Here is a 27,244-nt window from a genome sequence, read left to right as displayed (position 1 = left end):
AGAGAACTGCATGTGAAGGAAAATATGGAGGGAACAATATTTCACTATTTACTCAAAGTCAGTCATTATTTTATTTAAGTATATTTAAAGAGGTTATTTTGAAGTGCATCCAAGCCTTAAACCAAAGTCTATCAGTATTATTTAGTTATTTATATTTAGAGCTGCAACAATTAGTCTATTAATTGATCAGTCGATGGAAAGAAAATTCCTCAACTATTTTGATAATTGATTCATCATTTCAGTCCTTCCTCAAGAAAAAAACACTCTCTGGTCCCAGCTTCTCAAATGTGAGTATTTGCTGCTTTTCTTTGTATATGGCAGTAAATGAAATGTTTGAAAGCTTGAAAGGTGAATTTTGGAAATGTCCCTACACTGGAAAAACCATAAAATAAAATAAAATAATCTCCTTGAATATTTTAGTTATTTTCAGACCAAATTGCCCAGATCTTCAATATGAGATCTAACACCAAGATATCAAGTATCAGGAGAAATTGGTACAAATAACTTCACAAAGGACATTCCCACAAGGTGGAGAGATCTTTTATTTTACATAAAAAAGGGTGCAAACTGGAGTTTCCCTTTAGGTGTGGAGGGAATAAAAAGTGATTTTATAAGGTTCATGTGTGACACATTGTATTATATGAATTCAAGGAGGGAAAAAAAAACAGGCATCTCAGATAAAAAGGACCTTTACCTTTCTGCAAATTAAAAATATGAAACCATAAAAAGAAGAAACATGGGTCCTTCATTCTTGAAGCCCTTGACTAACTCATTCAAATACATTTTTGAAGTGACATTCATATTTCAACACAATAATATTTATTTACAGATTTAAGATTTCTCTTAATCATAGCTCTGAAAAAAAGACAATGCTGAGGGGAGGATAAACTCTTGGAGCTGTACAATTTGATTTTCCACAGTCTGAGAGGAAAAAAAAAAAAAAAAAAAAATCAAAGAATACATCTTTTATATGGAATCCCAAATGAAAAGAAACAAAGACTACAATTGTGAACACTGTACAATTTACAATTTTCAAATAATCATCACAATATTGCAGTAAATGTCACCCTAAACCTCTCCCTCAAAGAAAAATATACAGTAAATCGAAGACAATTCTACAGTACAGCAACAAGGAAAAAGTGCCAGAGAACCCAAAAAGACCTAAGCCATTCATTCACACTCTAACTGTCCTTTGCTTTGATTTACACAGCTTTGACACACAGGAATGAGTTACACACATCCAAAGCCATTAACACAAGTCTGAAGTGAACCGTATGAGAAATAAAGGGAACTGAAATGGAATGTGCTGTGAGAAGACATGAAAAAGTTATTTATTTTACATGAAGACTGGAAGCCATAACGTCTCAGTGACCCAACAGCATATGAGCCCTACAGGAGAGAAAATTCACCGGAGAGAGAGACCGCTCGCTGTCGTCTCCAGATAAGCCATGCACATACAAATCATACAGAGCTCTCCTATATCGCTCTGTATGAGGCCCAGAGATTAAAAAGTAAATACATCAGAGTAATATGTCTATATCTACCATTTCAGCCGTGAGCTTAAGAGTGAGGCCACCCACAGTTTGAGGAATAAAGCAAATGTTGCAAGGACGACCAGTCACAAATTCAACTCTGAAATAATTAACTTGGTCGGTTTCTTTTAAGTTACGACATAAAAGAAATTAACAACTCAACAGAAACGATTCAAAAAATAAAACACTTTTACTGACACACTCCAACACTTCCTGGTACTGAATTGAGCCATGTTGCGCTGCGATTTTTCAAAAATGACAGTGGACACGTCAAGGACACAAGGTGGAATGCAATGGTCAAAAAACATTCAACTTCATATTTTTCTGGCACAGGTAAAAGGCATGGGCTAGTAAAGTAGTAGTCTCAGGAATGGCACTCGAGGAATTCAGGGGGGGAAACACTGAAGGCTGTATAGTCTTGATATCCATCTCACTACACAGGAATACTTTCAACTTCTCTCCGGTAGCTGGGACACAACACTCCAGGTGCCGCTGATGCTTTGTGGGGAGAATCACAGATCACAGGCAGCAGATGTCACAGGCTTTGGGTGGGTGGGTGGGGTTCACCCTCACCAGATAAAAATACATTACAATGAATGTTTCACAAAGACAAAACAGTGATTTTAACCTCCACACCAGCATCAAACTGCACCTCTCCTGGGTAAAGTTAATGACCCAAGCCTTCACATCAGCTAGCACTGCGCTCCACAGGTGAGTCTGACAAACTTCACCTGTCCAACACCCTCCAGAGGCACTAAGACATCTCGAAGAAATGAATACCTGTCATTCAAATAGCCTGTTTTCCCACCATTCCCCTCAAATCCTATTTGTGGAATTAATAAGATAAAGACCAAGAAAATAATAATAATTAAAAAAAACCAACAAAAACAAACAGAAAAGGTCCCATAGATTTTCATATTCAAGTACTTTCAATAACACAATAACTTAGACCCTGGAGTAACTGACATGTCAGGGGTAAGAATAAACCAAAAGCTATACAGTGTAAATACACGCAACAAGCAGGTTTACATACTGATTCATTGAGATAGTTTGCAACATCTACAACATCGTATTTCTAAAGATGATGGAGCAGGTCCACAAAACGGCAAATCTAACACCCCACTGAGAGTTGATTCATCTAGGACTCGCATGAGTATGAGTGTATGAGAGAGAGAGAGAGAGTGTGAGTGTGTGTGTGTGTGTGTGTGTGTGTGTGTGTGTGTGCGCGCACGCAGAGAGGAAAGGGGCAGGAGGAAGGTGTCATGGCACAAAAAGGGGACTGGGCGGGGATAAAAATCAATTTAAAGTGTATTCCCTGCACCCTATAGGGAAGGCCTAGCACACGAGGCAGCTACAATTAAAGTAATAAGCACGTTTAAAGTACAGTATTAAGAAGGCAGGGTCTTGTCAGGGAAAGCTGGGGTCAACAAATGTAGTGCAGTCATGGTTTCGAACTTTTTTTTTTCTTTTCTATTTTTTTATTTTGTTACCCTCTCTTTCTTTCCCCATAAAACCATGGCTATTTGGAATGGAAAAACAAAAATTGCATTTAAAAAAAAAAAAAAAAAAAAAAAAAATTCACATTAGCAAGATATAAAATAAAAAAATAAAACACTTATGTATGGTAATTCACGCTCTGTTAGGAGGATAGGCAAGGTGACGTATCGAGGATATTGTTTCAAGGCAGTCCTCCATGACACTAAATTAAAAAAAATAAAAAAAATGGTATGGACATGTTCTTATCCGCTCTCACGGCGACATGAGGTTTTCTCTCTCTGCATCGAGGAGAGGGACCCAAACATCAAACATCGCTTTGCAGCACAGGGGTCTTCAGACTGGACACGCAGGGGCAGGGACGTCTTAACACCATTAAAACATTATTACACCAAACCTTACATTTGGCATTGCTCTCTTGAGAATACATCTTCAGTGTTACACGGGAAGTCATTGCCTGCTCTGATACTAGCTGAGAACAGTCTGCAACGTTGGGCTTTTATTATACACGTGACCACGCTGCAAATCTCACAGCCATCATGCTGCCAAGTTGTTTGTCCCACTAGTGGTGTGGTGTGGCGTGGCGTGGAGTGGTGGTCGACTGGTTGGGGTTAAGGCATTGGACTGTAGCGTCGAGAGGCTGTGATTCAATCTCCAAAGCACATAATGCCAGTTACTCTTGTCGTTTCAAAGCAACATCCCCCAGTGTCTACTGGTTTAGAGTCCATTATTAACCATCACATTATTAAGATCAAGAACAATTAAGACTCCCAACCCACAAATCCACTTAATTTTGGTCTCAATTTTTTTTCCTTTTTTAAACATTATTCTTAACTCCTTAACTGCAATTTCCTTTCCATGCGCATAACAGATTATATGAATGCTCCAAAGTCATTTACTTTTCTGTCCATACATTCAGTGTGTATGTTTTAGAATTAGTAAGAAAACCGGTGGCAACCGAAAGATAAATAGCATAAATAGCATTTTTTTTTTTCCAGCCACATCTACAAGTGTCAGGTTGCCGCCCATCATCACAAAGCCAACAGGAGCAGAACTGCATGAGAGTCAAAAGAGACTGTAGTGTATTTTGACAGCGGCGTGGTTAAGGGGAGTGCTTTAACCAAGCAGCGTGAGCAGAAATCATCCTCAGAGAACACAGTGCAGGAGACATCTCTGGTCTTCTGTTCTCTCAGGCCCCGGTCCCAGTGCCAGGGTTGACCTCTTTGGAGGAAAAAAAGTGCAGGGGCCAAATGGCTGACTGATGCTCTCCGTTACACTCCTGGCTCCTCTTTCAGGTTTACATTCAGCCCCACATCATGAATGAAGGGGCTTTGTGTCAAAAATGAGTTAGCAAACTAACGACGGGCAAAACAACTTTCTGGGTGGAACTGGGACTTGACAGAGGAAATGAAAATATGATTTTGTGAGTCAAACAAAGAAATCATGGTATGCAACGGGCTGAACGTGGCAAGATTCCACAGGAAGATCCGTCTCTTCCTTTGCGATACCACAGAGGAGAAACAGCAGAAAAAAAGAAAAAAAGAAAAAGAAAAAAAGCCAAACATGGACAGAAAAATACAAATGCTGGGCGTCTTGGGGAGGGAAAACAAAAACAAGATTATCCTCTGCAAAATTCCAACGAATAGGTTCCCCATTTGGCCGACTGGCCTGCAAAACATTCCCACACATCTTGGAGGAAAAAAAAAAAAAGAATTTTTTTTTTTTTTTTCTTTTTTAAAATAGGACTCCCATCAAAAGACACAAGCATCTTGTACATCTCAACAAACCATTTTTAACTGATCCCTCCAGAGGACAATTCAATCACGATCTTTCAGTTGCCTCTTTTATCTGAATGGGACCTTATTGATTTCTGAAATCACAAACAACTGAGCCGGACACTTGGAACGTTTCAGGCCGGTGGTGGACGATCATTTGTGCCTCGGCGTGTTCTTCTTCCGTTTTCGCTTGAAGAAGCAGCAGCACCTGCAGACAAAGACAGATATTAAATCCATATGTAGATGAGAGAGGCTTCAGATGAAGCAAAAGAAAGAACAAACACGAGCGGATTGCTTAAATTAGTGTGTTAAATATCACAAGAGCTTAATCTGAGTCTACCAAATCTGGACAGATACATGTTTTTTGGAATCATAAGAATGAGAATTGCAGCTGCCAAAAGGTTTGATTAGTAAAACATGAAGATGGATGCATTTCCATCCACCAAGTGTTTGTGTGTTTATTCACCTCTCACCATTTTTAAGAACAAGAAAAAATGGCAGAGGGGACTCAACTACAAACTGCTGCAGTGACTCTGAAGGAAATATTTCTCCTTTGCAAAAAAAAAAATGGGGCAGTGCACACAAAGAGCACAAGACAGGATGAGCCTTAATGGTCAATAAAAACATACAAAGACAAGAAAAAAAGCTGTGGATCAAGACATAGGACAGTGACTGGGTACTCTTAGATTAATTTATTAATAATGGTGCACCATGCAACAGGAGTTTAGAGACCTTTAATCTGAAGCCAAATGTGCTGCAAAAAAGGAGCTTACAAATATTAGGATGATTTTGTTAACTTATATCAACGTACTTGTTGTTTATGCTTTCCGCCCTGATGTGATGTTTGACCAAGTTTTAAGCTAGTGCGCCTGCTCATATAGCAGCATGGTTTACAGTCTTCTTTACTCTATTACTTCACATCAGGTGGTGGTGAAACCAAAAGGCAGAAAAGGGCTTTGAAAAGGAGACTTGATAGTACACATGGCAGACAGTGTTCTCAGGAGTATATAGCACTGTTGTACCAGTGAGAGACTAGTTAAGAATTTGTAAATTACAACTCCACTTTGCCCAGCCTAGGCTGGTCCACTCCCTGTCCCATGAGTCTGATGTGGACTAGCAGAGAGGGACTCACCACAGGTTGAGCATTTTCACGCAGCTACAGAAGAAGAAAGAGGAAAGAGTGTAAAGAGAAAAGAAAGATAGATTAATACAGCAAGACCAAGATGATGGGACTGGGCACATGCCACACTAACATGCACACAAACACACCCACAGGACACAGGTGGACACAGAGGGAAAGTTTTTTTTTTTAGAGCGAGGATTACAGAACTACTCTGCAGTTTATTATGTCTCCCAGAATTCCTGGGAATGAAGGGGTTACAAGATCAAAATGTGTTGTGTAATGTATGCTACAGTTGAATGTACATTTAACATTTAACATCCCTTTTAAACAATTACCGTCTGCTTTCTGAAAATGTATTGATCGTTCATATAATTACATTTCCTTGATTTATAGTCATATTTTCTGATATTTTTCGATGCTAGACATTGAATTATTGTCTCCACCTAAATGTTGGTGGAACGAGAAAAACATCAAGTATAACAGAAATAGACCAGGATTGGGTTGACCAGCATATTTGTAAATCCAAGTTTGTGTGCAAAGACCCTGCTAAGCTCTGAGTAACTAGGAACCAATTTTTAACTATTGATTTACTAAATCTAGTTGCACAATTAAAACTTAAAACGTCTAAGCTCATAAAGACTTTAGTAATGTGTACATCAGTTGCTAGGAAACATCTGTAGCATTGTTCAAGCAAAAGCGATCAACTATGTCAACAGGAAGTCATGATTTACAATAAATGTAGCTTCCATTCCTTGTAAATGGAGGTATGACTTTGCTTTGTTTATATAAAGCTATGTGACTTTATTTCATATTACCCCTTTTAACTCTTTAATCTAAAGAGGTCATATGTTAGTGAGCCAAAGTTAGTTTTGTCAGTTACTTCAGTTAGTCACACAACAGTTTAAATTGTGTGCATATATTTAGTTAAAAGTTACATTTATGTAAGAAATAGGTGACACTGTGCAACCTGCTTAGTGATGCATGTCATAAGTAGGCAAAGTTTAAATTTAGGAGTTGTGAGAGCTGGTGAATATTTTGTCAATGAACCAAAAAAAAAAATAGTGTAGTTTCTACTGCTATAAATCAGATGGAGGATGCATAAACTTATATTGCGATTCTGTCAACTGTACTTTAAAGTATTACTGATGGAAATCAAAATCCAAGGTAAGTTAAATCTGATTCCCGCACAGACTGAAAACCATTTGTTATTGTTCGCCAGTCAGAAGCAAATTTAAGCCCATGAAAGTAAATAAAAAGATTAAAGACCCAAATAATCATGTGGTATCAATTCACCATAGGACCCTGATTTTCCCTCAAAAAGGCAAAACATTAATTAAACTGCATCAGACGTATTACTTCATGTTCATCAACATGTTTGACGAGGTATCAAAGAGACTGGCAGTAAACACACCAATCATCATATCAAACAGTTGTGTGAATGGAGACGACAGGAGGAAGGCCCGTCATCTGGGCAGAAATAGAAACAAGCACAGATTAAAGTGGATGAACCTCTGGGAGATTCATGAAGAGACTAGTAGAAGGGTAATAATCTTTTACAGTGGCTTTGATGCTGGGAAAGATGGTAAATCCCTGTAATGTATTACAATAACTAAGAGCTGAACTGAGGATAAAAACAACAATAGATACTTTATGTCAATATATACAAGGTGTGCAATAGGAAATTTAACCATTTGTTATAATACCACCTGATGAAAACTAATGTCTACTTTAGGATACAGGAAAATGGAGTTCATTTTGCTTTATTGCTGACATTTTAATAATTTATAAATCATTTTCCCTCCTCTTACTGGTCAGCTGCCCCAGTGATGATTGATCTAACATTATCTGCTCAATGGATCACTCATTCAGCCTGACTTATTTGAGTTTTTTTTTTTTTTTTTTTTTTGCGGAGACCTTTTTTTTGCATACACAATAGAAAACAATAGAAATGTTCCACTGTTGTAATTATTCATGTACCAGCTTTTTATGTTATTCTAAACCCAGTGTTTACTGAGGGGGAGAAGAGCACTAGTGTTCATTCAGATCTAACACAACCACTAGTGATATCTACCAGCTACACGCCCACAAACTTTACTGGGTGCACGGGGCTAATATTTTGCATCCTAACATGTTCTTAACACAGGCCCAGTGAAGCCAGTCTTAACTGCACCAGGATTAAGAATGTCTCCTCTGCAGCCTCAGGGTAGAACCAGGCCGACCTGCGCTGTTGGTGTCAAAGCTGCTCGCTGCTCAAACGGAGAGATCTCCTCCCTCAATCAAAGTTGAGTCTTGGAGTAAAAACTTTTGCTCAACCTAAATGTGGTCGTGCAGGCGACTACAGACAAAGCACTATTTTGAAATGTGTCAGCATGTGTAGCTTTAGTGCTTTTGTAGCTTGTAACTTAATCTTCTCTGTTTGCACTTTTATCAAACAAAAAAAAAAAAAACAGCCCTGCCGTTTACTGTGATGTCCAACAACTGCAAAGTACTTATTTCCTCCATTAATATATTTTCTGTCTCGGAGCAGTGCGTCTCAGAGGAGCTCCGCTCAGTTCCTCTCAGTCAGCTGAACCACATGACATTCAGCCAGCAGCACCGTTTTTGCACAGTGGGCGGCCAGCCGTGCAGCATGGCATCATTCCAGCTAGTGATGCTGAAGATTAGCACTGATAGCTCTTTAGCTGGTGCTACCAGCTCTTAGATAAACTGAGCCCAACCAATGCTAACAACAGAGGTTTCCATGTTTTTTCTTGTCATGTTTTCCCCTCAGGGGGGGAGAGAAGGAAGCGACTGTTGCATACAATGACATCATGTGCATCATCTTTATACATGTGACTAAGTTGCCACATGGACAATCTGGTGTGATCTGAACTGCCTGCTTGCAGAGTAGACTGAGAGAATCGACACTGCATTGATCATTACTGGTACTGCTGAAGACTCAATGATCAGTGGAGTATTTCTCTCTCCAGGCTATTAGAAACTGAAGGACATCCTCAGTGGCTGCCACTGAATGTAACCCCCGTTAGTGGCTGACTGCTCCAGATATGAGAAACTGTCTGAGCTCTGACTGAGAAGTTCATCTACCCTGGCTTTCTTTCTTTAAAAAAAAAAAAACATAGTTGAGAGAAAAGCATACGGACAGTCAGCAGTCAAGATCAAAAACCCACACAGTCAGACAGAAGATAATAGGGGCAGGAGCGGGATGACAGCTGGGGGTGGGGGCTGTCACAATTCCACAGCATAACAAAAGGTGGCGAGAGAGAGACAGAGTGAGGCAGAGAGGAAGAGCGGGATAGAAAGGAAGCGACAGATGGACATGGAGGAGAGGTGCGGCAGGTGTGTGACACGTACTTGGCCTCGTCGACCACTTCCACCTCTGCCTGAGCTGTGATCGGAGCGTTGGAATGAGCCGCCAGTGGATCGTCTGCATTCAGCTCCCCGTTGGTTGAACTGACCACCTGTGGCACAGATGGGTATTACTTCGGATCGACCCAATGATGTTTGTACCAATCCACACAACAGTTTGATGTTAGCATGTTGGCCAGAATGTGAATGTGGGAAAACAAGTACTGCTGTGATAGAAAGCTTCTCTGGATAAAAAAAAGAAAGAACAACATGAAAGTCACTTTATTTTCATTGTCTCCTCTGGGGAAACATGTCTGACAATAGCAAGGAACAACACACCAATAACACAAATGCAAATGATATAAAATGAATGGCTTGTATTTAGTAAAGTATTTAAAAAAGAAACCCATTTTTTTCTATCAATAGCCTTCCAAGTCTGTTACCGGTTTCTATGCACATTGTTATAAGTTTCTTATGTTTTACCATTTGTACCTTAATATTTGCAAGGATCTGATAGATCTGTATCAAGATCTCTGGCTTTTGAAATTCACTTTTCAGCTCATATGTTCATACTGTATAGAGCAAAAACTTTATCCCAGGTAAAAACCAAAAAATAATGAGCATTACAAATTACAATGACAGAGAGAGAACAATCAAACACCACTGACAGAATGAGATAATCAAAGACCACCTTTAAAACACAAAAACATGGTCAGCTGACGGACAAATACAAAACCACAGTATGCAAACAATAGCTATTGATGGGTGTACCGTTAACCTGTAGAAGAAATGGTATTATAATTATTGTGAATTGTGTTTTTATGTGCATAGGTGTTAACAGTGTAGACCTTTGTAAATCTCAGCCAAATAAACCCCATCAACTGCCATGCATGTTGAAACAGTGTAGAAAAAACACCTGAAGAAGAAGTTGCCTGTCACTGGAAACACAATATTGTTGAACTGACTTTCATCAAAAATTACTACAACTACCACAGGTCACTTGACTTTGCACAGACATATCAGAGCTCTACTTTGAAAGAGATGCGAGTGAGGGTGAGGGTCAAGTGACTCCTGGAGTTTGTCGGAGCTACTACCAGCTTACTGCCAGCTGAGAACAATGTCTGCATGAGCCTTTGATATAAAGTCCGTAAGTGCATTCAACTCAGTGTCATAAGAGACTGCGGTGGACATTTCTTTTCTTTAGACTTCCATTTCATTTTGTTTGGGTATGTCTTCCTCAATATGAGACATGTTTCTGCCAACAGCAAACAACCAGGAGACATAGTCCATGTACAATAATTTTCACATGGGTGAAATTCCCACTCTAAGCCTGAGCAACTTTCAAATCTCCACACTGTTTCAACATGAATGGCATTTAGGAGAATGAACAGAGATCTACCAAAGCACACACTGTACACTCCTATGCAAACAAAGCTAGAGAGGGACAATCTTTGGTAATGGCAAGGAGCAAAAAAACTACACCAGGAAGTTCCTTTAAGCACAATGACCTTTTTACGACTTAAGAGCATGCGCTTAGCCGGCTAAGCCAGGTCACCATGCAAGAGGCTTCTTGATCTTGCAAGGAATGTCCAAGCGCTATGAAGATTTGTTGGACCTGAGATCGAAATTCCACAACCAGGGCTGCTATTTATAAAGCTAAACCAAATTTTTCACCATCTGGGGTGGGTGGCACCAGATGACATGCATATGGTGGTGCAGAAAAATAACATTTCCCAGCCAGGGGTAAAGGGGTGGGGAAGGTATATGGTTGTAGATCTGTCTCATACACAAGACTAAAAAATGTAATTTCCTGGTCAAAACTCTGGTATCTATGACATTTGTTTGTCAACCTGAAATGAAAACAATAGAGAGATACCAATAATATTGGTTCTTCATTAGTGATTCATTCATTTTTGATAATTATGAACTGTACATACAGTTCAATGAGTAATGGCAACCTACATTGAGCAAAATTTGCTTCAGAAATGTGAAATCACCATTTGATGGTATGATCAAATGGTGATTGATGCACCTGAGTATTGTTGGGTTTTTATTTTGAAATACAAATAAAATCTCTGCCTCATTTCTTAATAAAACAAAGTTGACCAACCTAAAATAGACCCAAAAGATAATAGAAAAGCCTTTGTGCTCTTTTGCTCATTTTCTCTTATTTACTGGCCACATCTACAGGTTTATTTATTTTGGATTAGATCCTATGAGACAGATCTGACTCCATAGAGACTGAATGGGGGCTGTTGGTTGATCAGGTGAGGGGTGTATACCTGCACTGAGCCCCCGTGCCTGTCCGCTGCCAGGTGGGAGGTCAGATAGGAGGAGTTTGCTTGGCGTGTGGGCTGCACCTCCCATGCTCCTCGTCGATCTGAGACCGCTGTCTGCTCAGGAGTCGGGGAGGGGGTGGGGGGTGTCGGTGATGGAAGGGGAAGTGGGAATGGGGTTGCAATGGGAGAGGGAGGGGGGGGGTGATGGAATAATTGCATTAGGAAAGATGGGTATTTGGGTGTGCGAGGCCAGGTACCATGCAAAGCAGCATGAGAAATGGAGAAGAAAAAAAAAAGAAAAAAAAGTAACAAAATAGAAGAGTGAATCAAAATCAAAGCAAGGCTTCAGCCAGAGAACCAAACCAGAAACTAATGAGCCTGACGTCAAACGGAGGCAAGCTCTTACATCTCAAACTTTGGCCTCAATTTAATTATACTTAAATAACACAGAAATTAAACCTAAATTATTCAACATGGTTTCATCCTTTTTAACACAAACAGAATGTTGAGAACATTCACCAGTGAAATCACTGAAAACCAGAAATGCTTGAATCTTCTTAGTAAAAGCATGACAAGAATTTGCACCATAGCTCTGAAACCTGCGTCTAAGGCAACCACAACTCGCAAACTAAAACGTATGCAAAGATGAACTGCAGTCCCGTGGAAATTCCACAGAAAATACCAGTAATGAAACACACCTACGCTGACAACTCCTAATGGTTTCACCTTCTCCATCTGATAAAGAAATCAAATGATTCCTCCTTCACCATCTCTTAGTCCGTCTCATTTCAGTGTTGTACAGTACAGTATGTGAATGATTACAAAGCATTGTCTCAGTCGTCGTCACCAAATGTCTTATCTGAAATACTTGTCAACAGGCACAATAATTAAAAAGCACACTAATTTGTTCCAAACAAGAATATAGAGATAACTGGAATTAATGGTTTGAAAAACATGAATCTGTTGTTTTTGCTTGCATTAGAATGGATGTGACAAATCCTTCTTACTGCAACTGTCCTTCTTTAACAACCAAGACTTCTGAGTTGTTCTGGATGTTGTGTTACAGTTTCCCTCATTCACAGGTCATGTTCAAGGTCGCCCTGAGACTAACTCTTTGTGGACATCTTTGCCAGCGGGGCGATACACTCATATGTGTGTACCTCATATATATATATTTCAGGTTGTAATGGATGGTCTCCTTTCACTAGAACATAGGCCTGACAAAACATACACACATGCCCGATACTAAAAACAAAACTTGGCGTACCTGGTTTCTAATTGGTGGGTGCTGTGAAGGCCGGTCTCTGTGAGGATGGCTCTCTCTCGTGACAGCAGATGCTCCGGAGTCTATATGGACAGACCCCACTGGTGTGGGCTGAGGGGAATAATTATCGGTTAAATCCTGTACAGTCGAGCAGCTCGCTTAAAAATTGGTTCACCGAGTTAACACTTACTATCTGCCTGCCAACCCAGTCGTAAGTGTAGTCGAAGGTGTATCCTTTCCGCTCAAACAGTTCAGTGAACAGAGTCCTCAGATATTCGTAGTCGGGCTTTTCAAAGAAGTCCAACCGTCTCACATATCGCAGGTAGGTGGCCATCTCCTCTGAATTAAAAAAAAAACAAAGCGAAGAATGATTTAGTTTTTAACATGGTTAACGGCTTAACAGCCCGATCCATAATCAAATTACAGCCACCGTCAGCGTACCTGGGAAGTTCTCACAGAGGACCTCAATGGGAGTGTTTCGTTTTGTGTCTCCTATCTTCTGGTATCGTTCTTTCAACGTGTCAGCCTGCAGCAGATCCAAAACATCAAACATATGAACCAATTCTGAATAAATTCTTAATATTTTACCTATTTTTAATACAGACTGATTAAAAGAAAATAATAAATCCTGACTGTTCAGGCTCGTGGATCACACTAAAGTGACAACTGGTTCACTTCAAATTCATATTATCACTTCTCATTTCTCTGCAGTTGTAGCCTGATTTGCTTTGTATTTAGTTCAGCCTGAAGTGTAGTTTAAGATATTTACACTCTTTCAGTTGTAATAATACTGAATTTCAGCACATTCTGATATCGTTTATACACAACTTAAAATAAAACAGTGATACTGATCTGATTATCGCATTATGATTTTAAAGTTGCAGGCTCGTTGTCAATTCAGCTGTAAGATGTGTTATTCTTTTATTGATGAATTTGTCTAAATGGGATAAACCTGACTCTGTAACAGATTTTGGAACCCTTCCATGTACTTGGCCTACCTTTAGTCCTTGCCAAGGTAGACTCCCACGAAGGAAATACATGAACATGTGGCCTAAGGCCTCCAGGTCATCTCGCCGGCTTTGCTCTGTATCAATAGATTTGATAACATTTTACTGAGAAACTTCAAGAATGAAATGCCAACCCACCTTACATAATAAACTTTTATTTAAAATTTTTTTTAAGAACTCTACAGAACCAACATAAAACTATAAACTTAAACGTACCTTTGCCTAAATGTGTATTGATGGACATATATCGAGCAGTGCCAGTCAAACTCTTATGTTCCCGGTATGGAATGTGTTTTTTGGTCTCGGGGTCGATGTACTCTTTGGCCAGGCCAAAGTCAATGATGTGGATTATGTGTTCCTTTTTATTCCCTTGCCGTCCGATGAGAAAGTTTTCTGGTTTTACATCTCTATAGATGAGGTTTTTAGAGTGCACGTACTCCATTCGAGAAATCTGGCAAGACAGAAAACAGCAGAGTCATCAAAAAGAAACATTAACAAAAATCAGATGGAATCACAAACCAGGCCCCAAAGTCAGCAGAGTGGGAATCAAGATGTCAAAAATACTCAAGATCAACAGTTCAGCTGCACAAGTCTTTTCAAGAGCATCGTAAATACAGTAGTTCCTTAGTCATTGATTTCAGCATTGTGACACATTATAAGGGCACTCCTGTTTAGTACTATGCAGCCTGTTTAAATAGTTGTACTATGTCTTCTGTTGCTCTGGAGGGAGCTTTGTTAAGTTTGGTAAAGTCTAATGAAAGACGGCACTGAGTTGTATTATGAAAAATCCAGTGTTTCGCCCACACTAGGGAGTAAAAGTCAGGATGTCTTTTACTCCCCTTTTTTTTCCTTTTAAAAATCTCTCTCCAGCATGTCCCGCAACTTTATGGAAGTGCAACACTTGATTGCTGGAGCACTCCTTTAAAAACAGGATTTAAGAAACGATTCATAAAAACCAAAAACAAATTATTTCTATAAAATTCCTGTCATTATTATAAACAAAGGCAGCAACTAATGATTTTCTTCATTATTTATTAATATAATCAATTTGATTTTACAATTATTTAATGAACCTTTTAATTCTATAAAGTGTCTAAAAGGCATCAGGTGAGGTCTAGCTGCAGTGTCAACTCACCTGATAAATGATTAATCATTTATAAAATAGTCATCAATTAATTTATGCTGATTGATCAATGATTAATTGTTGAATTTTTCAGCATCATGCTGCACAGCTACCACAGCAACCACAGCAACCGATTACTATCACATAACAAAAGCCTCTGTTGATGTTGAGCATGAATTTTAAGGCACTGAGATGCAAAACTGGACTACTGAGACTTCAGACTAAGAAAGCACCAGTAATAAGAAACACAATGTTTTCATAAATGAGAAATGTTAACCAAGTGCTGAGAGCTGGTGTGAGTGACAAAAAAAATGGTGGGAAAAGTATTTTAGGTTATTGTGGCATCAATTGTTTGTACAAGAAAAATAAAAAGCTAGGAGAAAAGAGGAGATTGGCTGAGATGCAGGTGTCTCTGTTCTGCAACACAATGCTAATGTTGTGCTGTTTTGTAGCTTTCTTTACAAATCTGCAGGAGCTATCTTCATTACAAGAGCACTGCACATTTTGTGCTGACAAAATGAAACGTTAGAAATTTTGAGATGTCTGAGGCGCCTGAAAAGACTGGGCCAAACCACCCTCTGAGCTGCTTAAACGTAATGAGATTCAGTGATGGCTTTGCTGTTTTTGACAGCTCCCAGCCTAACAGACTCTGACCAATGGTACATGTATACTGACAGATTGCCAATTTGCAGACTGAGTAACAGGAGACTCTGCACTGGTACTCCACCTTCCCACCTGCTCTACGAGTGTAAGCCCTGTAGGCAAGACTTCAGCCCAAACAAATGATATATTATTGTATTCACACAAACACTGTAAAACAGCTTTGCAGACAGTTTATTCAATATAACTAGTTTTGTACGATACTTTATGGGACTGCAGTAAAATCTCATAATGTTTGGTGCCTTGATTCACCTCACCAGCAGAACCAGGCCATTCTTTGAGACAGGCATGTATTTATAATTTCCCATTTCCCATATTTCATCCTATTTCAGTAGCTCTCCTTTGTGTCAATTTGCTGCTTCAACTATTTGCTATTAAAGGAAACAGAACATGTCCTCCATCTCGGGCGTGAAAGTTCATTTTTTACCAAAAAAAAAAAAAAAAAAACCTTACCAAAAAAACTTACTTATAGGAGGACTTACTAGCTTTCCCCAGAACCTTCAACCAAATCTCATGGTTCAATCAGCTGTCAACTGATTTAAGTTGAGCTATCAACTGAGCACGCTTTTATTTTACTTTGGAACCTCAGCAGGAAGTGTTGAGTTTCTAATGACACATAGACTGTGCTAATTTTACCATGTGCTCCTTTAAAGTTCAGTTACCATGTTTTTTTTTTTCATACAATTTTTACACACAAACATTTTATCAGTCATAAGTGAGTAGAAGATATTTCAAAAACAATTTCACGTGTCACATAATGCTCTGTACTCACCAGCTGAATTGCTATCATTAAGACAGTCTTCAGTGAAAAGGTCCTGTCACAAAGGTCAAAGAGATCCTCTAGACTCGGGCCCAGCAGCTCCAGAACCATGGCATTGTATTTCCCACAGGGCCCAAAGTAAAACACCTGGGGCACTCCCTCTGCTAAAAAAAAAACACACACAGGAAGAAAGAAATTAGACTTAGAAGATACAAAAATCCCAGCTCTGTGAACACAGCTGTACTTTTCTCTAAGTCATCACAAGTCTTTTTTTGTTTAGCTATGCATTTGCAAGTCCATCAAAGAGAAGCAAGATCACTGTAAATAGCTTAGACAGTTAATTGCAAACTGCCAGGAGGAAAAGCAAATACTTATTATTAGATAATAAAAAAGAAGTCTGTGCCTTCAGGGGTTTTTCAGTTGTATATACAAGTGGGAATTCTGAGAGAGCGAGGGTGGCAAAAGAGTTTATTATTGCTGTCTCCCTTGACTAATGATATTTCTAAGTTGGGTCCAAGGTAACCAACCACAAGGGGCCTCAAACTGGATAGAGAGGAGGAGGGGCACCAAAAGGTTACTAAGGACAGAGAGCAGAGAAATCTGCGAGGTAAAACATTAACCTCAAAGTAAAATAAAACACAGTGCCTGCAAATACAACTGTGTCACTCCTCTCCAGCAGGCTGAAAACTAATCTATTCACTGCCTCATATCACAACCTCCCCACTGAATCACATCCTCTCTGCTCTCCTCTCTCTAATTGCTCCAAAATCCCTTCCATCTGTCACCTTGGCTCTTATTTTACTTCTTGTCAAAGTGCAGTTTACTGTTGTGTGGTCAGGTCTAATGCAACAGTAATAACACAGTAGGGCCGGTGCTCTGACCCTTGTACTCCTTCATATGGGCGGTTTGTAATGCTGACGATTTGGGAATTAAAGCTCCTTGCACTGTTAAACTTCGAGAAAAGCAGCGTGTGAACCGTTTGAATTTTTCCTTTATTCTTGCAGTTTTTAAAGAAATTACCTAAAAAGCACACACAGGGGATTTCCAAATGTACAACAAAAGCCACGACTCCAACACCATCACCTCCATTAATCTAGAATAATTTGTAATTGGTGATATCTGTGTCCTTTGTTGTCTGCCTGACCAAATTCTGAACTTTGGTTTCAAAGAACAAGAAATCAGGTCAAACTTTTAACTGCCTTCAGGGAAGCATGACTCAAAGTTTGCCCCTGCTTACTGCTAGCCAGAGTCCTGTTAAAAAGGTCTCCTCAAGAAACTTCAAAGAAATGCCGGCGCTTCAATCATACAGACCTTGCTTTATCAGACTGCTTAAGCTGTGCTCAGTCCTTGGAAATATATAATTGCCTAGAAGTTACAAAAAGTAGGGACGTCCTGATTTCTTTTCATGTCCCTGATCCTGGTCAGTCCTTTCATATTTAGTATCTACGGATTCCAACATTAAAAAAACTCTTTGGGAAATAGGATTACTTTATCTACAGTAGCTTTGTTGGTTTTATGTGTACAGTGTGCTATATACTGTAGATATATATAGGCACATATACTGTATGCATGTTGAGTTTATTTAGATATGAATATATGTTTCAATTTTTCCTCAGTTCTGAGTGGATGAACAGTACAACAAGCTGCAAACACAACATCGAAATATTATCACCTTATACAGTTTCTATACTGAACATGTTAGAAAACAGTTGCTTGCACACTGCTTTACACAATTCAAGGTGTGTTTCACCCGAGTCCAATATTTACTAGCTAGCTTCGTTGTGGTCTCTACCAACTCCTGAGGAAAATATCTGGCTTCCTACCTACTAAATCTATTATTGTTCCACTATGTTTACCAGCTATACGCTCGCTGTCTGTCTGTGAAGCTGGGGAAGCTGTGTACAGTGGATTTATCTGAGCTTTTTATTGAAAACAGCTGCCTGCTGTGCTGGAAAATAAGTCAATGAACATGGTGAGAGTGAATCATAACAGTTCAGTTGCCGGCTGTAAAAGCAAAACAATGAGCTGACGGTAAAACACTCAGCGAGCTGAGGGGAACTGCAGATTGGAGAGATAGTATTCTGTGGGTTTGTCACTATGAGCGACACCTTTCACATTACACAATCATTTGATACATTTTAACATACAAATATTGATTGGAGCAGCTTTTTACATTTTAGTTCTGACCTTAATGCATTTAAATCTGCGTTTACGTACAAGCTTGAAGAGTTGAGAGTGAACACTCCAAGAGACGAGTTGGCACAATTAAGTTTAGTGAAGGTACAAAATTTCAGTCATAAATGTATAATTTTGCTCAGGTAATTGAAGCACAGACTGATAAACAAAAAATACTCATACTAATCCTGATGTAGTGCATTAACATATTTATACTGAATATGTTGCTAAAGACATTTGACTTGCCAGCTGGGTAATGGGAATTACACTGCAGCAGGAAAGGTGGCACAAATGCTGTCAGCTAGCATATGGGCTTGTAGGAGTCATGCTGTGCTCCATCCTGTGTTTCTGGACACAATTATGCAGTTCTGTGGGTTGCTAACTGTACCATAGGAATGAGTGCCTTGAAACCCTAGGTGCCTGTGGGAGGCCGAAAAATGTGTCAGATTGGAGATTTGCTGTAAATAATTGGATAAACGGTTGTACAATTGAAAACAAGCTTTTTACGGGCAGAGGGAAACCTGGGATGGCAGAACCATCATTATCTACGGCAAAACAATCCTTATATGAGATCGAATCTGCGTGTCCTCTGCTGCAAAGTACACTCCGATTGTGCAGGGGGGGGGAACTCAAACCTTGATGTCAGCTACCAATTTTGTGGGTACCACTTTTGACTACTCTCTTCCATTTTCCTTAAGGTCAATGAGTACAATGCCTCGGTGTTGTACTGATTTGGTCGACAGCGCTGTGAGCAAGTGAGACTGTTAAATTCTCTTTTGAATTTCTTATTTTATTCATGCTGGAGACGACGTCTGCTCAAATCCTGATCAAACCATACAGACTGACACGCCTCTCTCTACAGATGTAATGGTATTTGAATGCAGAGGTAGCTTTACTCATTCTAGTATTATTTATTATGTAATAAAACACAAATATTGGATCAAGATGTATTACATATAATTATCACAGCAGCAGGTCTGTGATCAAAGAATTAAACGGTATAAAAATCATTACTACAAAAGGTTTTATTCACAGATGTATCAGTTCAATCAGGCACTGAATAAAACAGCTGGTCCCAAATACGACGATCAAAGAATACATTTTCCTATGCATTACTGTAATCTAATAACGTTCTGGCTGCAGTCCTTTACAACAAAAGGGGAAAAGGCTGAATGTGTGATGAATGAATATGACCGATTCTAAGCCCGACTCAAATGGCAACCACCCAAATCTCCCCTGCACGCTACTTTCTGTGTGTGCAATTTTTCAAGCAGCTGTCAAAGTCCAGATCTTTGTCTGGACGAGACCAGTCCTGAGCTTGGATGCTTTATTCTGACCATCTGGTAGTAGTTATTCTGTTATTAATAATTTACTCATCACTGTTACAAAGAAGAGGGGATGTAGAAATTCACTCTAAGTCATATTTGGTCTCTTTTGTGCCAGTATTTTTGTTGAACTATTTTATGCCGTGTATTGTAACATGTTTAATTTCAACGCCTCAATATTAAAAACAGCAGTTTCTCCGTGCATGTCTGCAACATCAAGTGTGTATATTTATAATTACAGAAAAAAACAAAGTCAGGGGGAAGTCGTCAGAGAAATGAAGTTGGGATTAGTGTGTGGTGCCGACTGTGTGGAGTCTGCATGTTCACCTCGTGCCTGTGTGGGTTTCCTCCCACAGTCCAAAGAAACACGGGTCATGTGAATTCGTGACTCTAAACTGACTGTAGGTGTGAGTGTGAATGTGTTTTTCTCACTATAGATGTGTGTGTGTGTGCGTGTGTGCGTGTGTGTGTTAGCCCTGTGATGGACCTGTCCAGAGTGTATCCCATTATTCACCCACTGTGTGCTGCAGTAGGCTCCAGTGCCCCGCAACAGGATAAGAAGTTTAAAGATTGGTGGAGAAATGGATTTTCGCATTGTAAATTTATGACAGGTGTGTTTCACTGCAAAAACTGTGGGCTGGAAGGGGAAAATGTAGCCTGAGGAGAGAAAGGCTACTCGTGTTGGTTCTGCAGAATATTTTATGGCTCTTGTGGAATACAGCCAGATCTCGGCTGACATCAAGTTTTGTGCACTGTGCCGATCCACTTTGGATTGGCTGCCTGCACCATTTCTGCCTGTGATTGGTTGTTCAGCTTTAAACTCAAATCAACATCACACTGACCAGTTTACAGTTCTGACAGACATATTTGCTGGTTTGCTTCAGTTCAGCTGCTACTTTCCCTAAATCTGCACATGATGTTGATTGTTAATTTGATCATTTGTTGGATCCTTTATTTGACCGCTGTCCCATTTTGTTACATCCATTTGCAATTGGTTTTTATTGTTCCAAAATTTTATTCGGAATTAATTATGCATTCTTCTAAATTTTGATAAAGAATGGAAGATTCATCAGTGACAGTATGATTGATTAAGTACAAAACTGCAACTGTGTCTGAAAGTAGCTGTGAAGGTTGTTCCACTTTAAAACTGGCACTAAAAGTAATCAACATTTGTAATTGCACTGAAACACTGACATAGACAAAGCACACTATCATTCTATGCAGGAAGACAGCTATAGGAAGATTCGGGTTTTCTTTGATTTTCAAGTGTCCAGGCATGTTCAGCATTAAAGACACAATAAATGTATTTCTTTAGTGGAAACACTGGCACAGGTTAATTATCAAATGTTAGTGAGGGCGCATGTTTTAGAGTTCTGCCAGTCAACAGCATGACATCAACTTTGTGTGATACATATACATGAGCCTTCACATTGTAAACTTTAATGCCCGATCATGTTCGACAAGGAAATGTATATGACTTACTCTTTAGTCATGGTGCCGTGATTGTGGTCAAATTGACAGAACAGAGATAGCTGTAAACTCTGTGATGACAGTGAAGATGATTTCACTTCCTTTCAATTAAAATAGTTATAGAAGTTTCACACACGCAGTCTCCATGAGAGGTGTGAAAAGCATGTGGACAGACTGACGTCACATATCAGTACCTTTTTTTTTTTTCCACAAACGCTAGAACAACTTGACACTATGTTTATTTTTGAAGTTTCCCCCTTAATGACTGATAAGATTATTGTGCGGGTTTTAAAAAGTTCATGAAGTCAACTGAAACACTGATCTCCAGTTTCTCACCATGACTAAATTCTATTCTCAACAATGATTCATGTTTTCACATTAGAGCAAACACAAATCCAGGATAAGACCTCTGGCCTTTCCTTTACATGCTTGTAAAATCTAGTGAGCTCTGCCACTGCTGGAAATATTTCCTCCTTGGGACTGAAATGGTTACAGAGCTGGTGTAGTGTTTCATGATGAAGAGTGGCAGCCGATACCTTTAATAGCTCAATAGGATCCACCCACCCTTGAACAAACCCTCTTGATCTTAGAAAAACATCTTCGTCCTTGCCCCACAGTAACGTCTGCTGTGTTGTAAAGCCAAAGCAGAGATGCAACTCTTACTGCACTGACAAATATTCTCGCATTATACCCAGAAGGAGACGCTTGATTCCTGATTGAATCATCCTCATTAATATCCAGTGACGGTTGGTTATGCATCAGATAACAACACCTGATTGAGCATCCGAGTCAAACCACATTAATTCATAAAGACCCTGTCGCACAGACACTGTGACAACCACATTGGCTGAGAGGAATGTGGCACAGCACACAGCCAAGAAGAAATGAGGTCACATTATCCCATCTGGAGGAGAGAACAGAGGCAGGTTAGTACTAAGGGAGGCAGACCCACTCTCTAAATATTTAATGAGTTTCCGCACAGTTGGCCTTTTCCAGTCCTTGCCTTTGCAAAACAATAGCCATTATAGTCCTAGTCTGGTTATCTTACATGTAGAGCTTCAAAAAGCACACCAAGGACCAAACACATGGCTTTCATTCTCTATGCCAACCGTGATTGAGACCAGCCCTAAACTGTGACACTGTGCCATCACCGTTTTCTGAAAGACACCTTTGGTTGATAAATTCACAGCCAGTATGATTAACCTCATGAAGAGCTCAGGGTCAGATGTATTAATGTCACTGCCACCACTAGGTGTAAATGATCATTTTACTCATTTTACCAAAGAGCAATGGACACCACGAAAAAAAAAAATCAGATTTTTCTATTGTTCCATTGTTTCTGGAGTTCCCACCCATTTCCTCTCATACCAAGACTAAAAATGTCTGCCCTTAATTTAATTCTCTGTTGCGGTCATTCAATCCTCACAAGATTCTTGTCAGTGGTTGCTGCAACAGGGATGCGTCAGCAGACCTTGACTAATCTTTTATGACAAACAAAAAATCTCCAGAGAGCAGAGTTAAGGGAAGAGAAGTTGAAAAGCAACTATTATTGTATTGTGTTTCATTCTGGGTCCTGGATAATAAAGTTTAAAGGGCATGGCTCTGGAAAAAAAAAACATAAGGATCTAGGATAAGACGAATTGAGTTGTCAGTGTTTGTACCATTGACAATAGTATTCAACACCATGAATGAGACAGTGTAGAGGAGAAACTGTTGACATTGGAAATCATGTGTGAACAAACGTAAAATAAAAATTACACCAATTATAAAAAGTGTTTAATGTTTTGCAGGATAAACCGTCACAGGTTTTTGACATTTAGTGACCTCACCACTAGAAGTAATAAAGGAGTGCTACAGTATTAATAATATGCACATTAGTATTACACTAAAATGAATAGTATTGAACTAAAATGATGAGCAGCGATATTGGCTGAAATAACCATGATGTTATTGGTTGGTTCATATCTAAATCGACTAAAGAGGATCTAGTTACTGTATGTGTACTAGTGCTGAGCTTTGACCATACGATTTAGCCTCATGCAGTGAATGTAACTCGAGTCCAGCATTTCTGGATGTTTTAGTAAGACAACAGAAAAATAAATGGGTGACTCCAAATAGGTAAATTCCCTTGCTACAAGTATTTTTTTCAGTCAGATGAAAATGTGCACTAAGGTCACTGACCTGCCTGACCTTAAAGCAGTCATTAATATTTTTATAATAAGGTGTGTCAAATGACTATGTGTCATGTGAAATGGATTGTGCACAGTGATGAACCCACAGAGAGTCACCTTCAGCTCTATGAAGGTTTACAGCATCTTTCAACTGATTTTTTTAGTTTTGGATTTCCAGTCTGAAACACCGCTCTCATCAGTGTCGATTTCAGTCAGGGCAGGCCCCTAAAAAATCCACTTACATACTCACTGTGTACCTAGAAACATGTTCCAACATACCCAGACTAAAGCAATGCAGACCAACACCAGTGTGACACACTGAATAATACACATTGTGTTGAAGTTATCATTTGTTCAATCAGAACTGGGCATTGGACATGATGAGTCTACTGCAGTCTGGACACCACTGACATTGCAAACATACAATACTGACTGTAAGGTGCATCCTCAAATATAGTCTACAACACCTCCTGTATATTCTGCTTAGAAAACAACAAGGAAGTCTGATCAGTGAAACAGTAAAAAAAGATTAGCTGCTGCACCTGTTTAGTGTGTTTATATAAAGCTTTATGTCAACTCCTTTCATAGTGAATTGCACCCCTGGTAAGTGCATCTTCAAGCAAGGTCACTGTTCAACACGGTCTCTGTGCACGTAGGCATTCACACACTCATGTGCACAAAGGTCTGGAGATTAAAACAAGTTGCTGACCCACCTTAATATCAATATGTAACCACAGTGCAGTAATCACTTGTTGTGAAAATGATGCAATCTTGTGCACTGATCTTCCAAAACAGTCAAATCATTGTCATGCAGTCGGACAAAGACACCACGAGGCGAGGTGAACAGATCTGTGACCTTACCTGTAGTTCCCAGTGTTTTGTAGAACCGGTACTCTAAATGCAACTGTGGTGCCCTTGACTTCACTGGTTCCTGCACAGTGGACAAACCAGTGCTCAGTTAATGACAATAACCTCACAAACCAGAAAGAAAAACACCTTAAACTGAATTTTCCTAATATATTTAACCAGGAAAGAAACAATGAGATTTTCTTTATGAAAATGAATGTTTTGTCTGTATTGTCATTCTGTGACCTGAAGTGTCAGTCAATTTTTTCATGACTCATCTCGCACTTAAGGCCAAATACAAACATCAATTTTCCCCAAAAATCACCAGCAGCTCTTTCCTCTACCAAAATCTCAAACATATAAATGATGTCCTGTCAGCTGGGATTGAAAACGTCCATCATCGTTGTCTGAAACTCTGCTCGAGGACACAGCAGACTTCTTCCTTATCCGAGTCCTCCTGAAAAGTACTGAAACTATTGTCCCAAATACTTCAAAGCTCTGTAAAGTTTTCCCAAATGTTGCACTCTACATAAACATCCTGCTCAGTTTGGGGAAAAATGTCAAATCCCGTAAAAAACATTTGATAATATTTTAGTTAAAAGGGACAATTAAAAAAATGTATTTCTGATAAAATGTTTGGGAAACCTGGTAATGAACTAAAGACACACCCAGATTTCATAACAGTGCCTAATAGTGCCAAACTCTGCGTCTGTGTCAGCACACCATACAGTAGTGTGAGCAGCTGAAACCTACTTGCTTGGTGATGATAATACTTTGATAGTGAAATTATGACTCCCTAGTGAGCGATAATAAAAGCATGACTCAGGAGTCGTGACTTCCAGTCCAGCAGCCACTGGAAAGACACACCTAGCCAAGCGTCTACACCTCATTCACATTTTCCCCTAAGATCAGAGCAGTCCGGTCTCACAGCCACCTCACTGCACCACACTGGCACAACCTTAGCACTAAGTCATAGTTCTTGCCAAGGACTATGAAAAACATGCAAGATGTGTCTAATTGAGTGCTTGTCTAACATTTGTATCACTTGTATCACTGCCAGCACTGACATTATATCATACTAGTAACATTTCAGATGCATCTGTAAATTCAACAACACTGAGTGCTCCATCATGCATCTGTCTTTGTCTCTTTTTTTTTTTTTAACATAATAATGAACAATTTCAGTTATTTCAGTAGTGATTACTTTATTCAAACAACAATAACAATAATATGGTTCTTGTAAGGTGATGTAATTTATGAAGTTCTGGACCAATGTTATTGATCCTGATTTAAAAGGTTTGGTACTTTCTTTGTCAATTTCATCTATCATTTTGGGATTTATATATGTGCAGAGGTGAGGAGTCAAGCAGAGAAACAAACTGTGCACTTACCAGTTTAATAGCTACATACTCGTTGGTGTAGAGATTTTTACCTGAAATAAAGACAGGAAAGGAAAAGCTTACATTACATGGCTTTCAAAAGTAAATAACACCACTTAAGCCTTCACAACATGTTTACCAGGATATAAGCAACTATCAGTGATGATAGTGATACACTCAGTTGTCAGTTTATTAGGCACATCTAATCAGCAAACAACCAAAGATAGTGTAGTCTAATAGACCAGCCCTGCAAAAGATTATAGCTTCATTAAAGTTTTAATGTTCAGTTTTATACTGAGAGATGTTTCAAACATTTACAATACCCTGATTCACATAATGGGATGGACAAAATATTAGAAATATATCTCAGTATAATGCAATGCAATTAAGCAGTAGCAGTTTTTTGAATTACAGCCTTCAAAATGGCCATAAAGTTGAATGAACACTTCCCGCAAACTGTTTAGATTCAAACTGAACATTATAACCTTCATGAAGTTACAATTTGTTGCAGGGCTGGTGTATTAGTTTGGGTTAGATGTATCTAAGTAACTGGTGACTGAGTGTAGTTACACAAAGAACCATTAAGAACTGCTATAAGAACTTCAAAATTCACTTTGTCTTGAACCATTTAACACAAGATTTAAACTTAACTTACCAAGCTTCAATTCACCAAAGTTTCCACAGCCAATCTTCTTGCCCACACGAAAATTTGGCCCCACCATGAGGACCCCAGAGGAACTTGAAGAGCCAGATGGTCGAGATGAGTGTCCACTGCGGCTGCCCTGGGAAACCTTTGTGCTCCTGGCAGGCCGCTCTCCATATTTATCTCTTTGTTGATCCATGGTGTGAGCAGCACAGGTCAGCGGGAGCCTGGAGTGATGTACAAAAAGGCCTCCTGGGCCGGGCCCACCACAGCCACAGCCCTGGTCACTGGCAGTGCCTGGGCGGCACAGTTACTCTCATGAGACAAAACCTGGTACAGCTAACCAACACTCCTCCCGTCCTCACCCTGTCACCTCTAGCAGCTGTCGTACAGGCTGATCTCTGGCCTCAACATTTGTCACAGGAAGGAGAAGGTGGAAGACCTGCAGCAGAAAGAACACAACATGACAAAGAGATAAGACCTTAACTTCCTATAGAGAGCAGCACATAGAACATGGAGTTATCCCCCATGTTACTCTAATAAAATCCCCCATAATATCTGGCTTAAGAACAACTACAACATGCAGACTGATCTTTCTCAGGAAGCTACTTCTTTAACAAACTGTAAAAATATTAGCTCTTAAAACATAAAAACAAATTATCGCACTCAAAATATTTCAATTACAGTTCCACTTGAAGGGACCTGATACCATGTCATGTTGAAAATGGTGGAGCAGCTACATTACACTTGGGCAAGACAATTAATTTGAAAATTTGAGAGAAAGCTCCATTTGCTAATCTTAACTCTTAGAAAAGATTACTAATATCATAAGGAATAATAGCGTTCCCACTGACAATTTAACAGTGTAATATT

At 39.3% G+C, this 27,244-nt stretch overlaps 1 protein-coding gene across 4 annotated transcripts; it reads right to left on the bottom strand.

Annotated features, from left to right (window-relative positions):
- Positions 1-4,582: 4,582 nt before the first annotated feature.
- On the bottom strand, positions 4,583-26,626 carry csnk1g1 (casein kinase 1 gamma 1). 4 transcript variants are annotated; one of them, XM_022747892.1, is made up of 13 exons: positions 26,384-26,626; positions 25,741-25,781; positions 24,365-24,434; positions 16,375-16,526; positions 14,036-14,270; positions 13,811-13,896; positions 13,254-13,338; positions 13,003-13,151; positions 12,816-12,923; positions 11,552-11,662; positions 9,276-9,382; positions 5,934-5,957; positions 4,583-5,009 (listed from the first exon to the last, which is right to left on the bottom strand). In XM_022747892.1, exons 1-13 carry the CDS (start codon positions 26,568-26,570, stop codon positions 4,955-4,957), a joined length of 1,410 nt encoding a protein of 469 aa, XP_022603613.1. In that variant the 5' UTR covers positions 26,571-26,626; the 3' UTR covers positions 4,583-4,954. The 4 variants fall into 4 exon arrangements, with proteins under 4 accessions (XP_022603613.1, XP_022603617.1, XP_022603602.1 ...); XM_022747896.1 differs by lacking the exon at positions 5,934-5,957; XM_022747881.1 differs by lacking the exon at positions 11,552-11,662.
- Between the last annotated feature and the right edge of the window lie 618 nt (positions 26,627-27,244).

The sequence above is a fragment of the Seriola dumerili genome, unplaced genomic scaffold, assembly GCF_002260705.1.
Source record: "Seriola dumerili isolate Sdu_G_001 unplaced genomic scaffold, Sdu_1.0 BDQW01000011.1, whole genome shotgun sequence".
NCBI classification, from domain to species: Eukaryota; Metazoa; Chordata; class Actinopteri; order Carangiformes; family Carangidae; genus Seriola; species Seriola dumerili.
The sequence above is the reverse complement of the archived record's forward strand: the minus strand, read 5'-3'. Positions and strand labels throughout refer to the sequence as shown.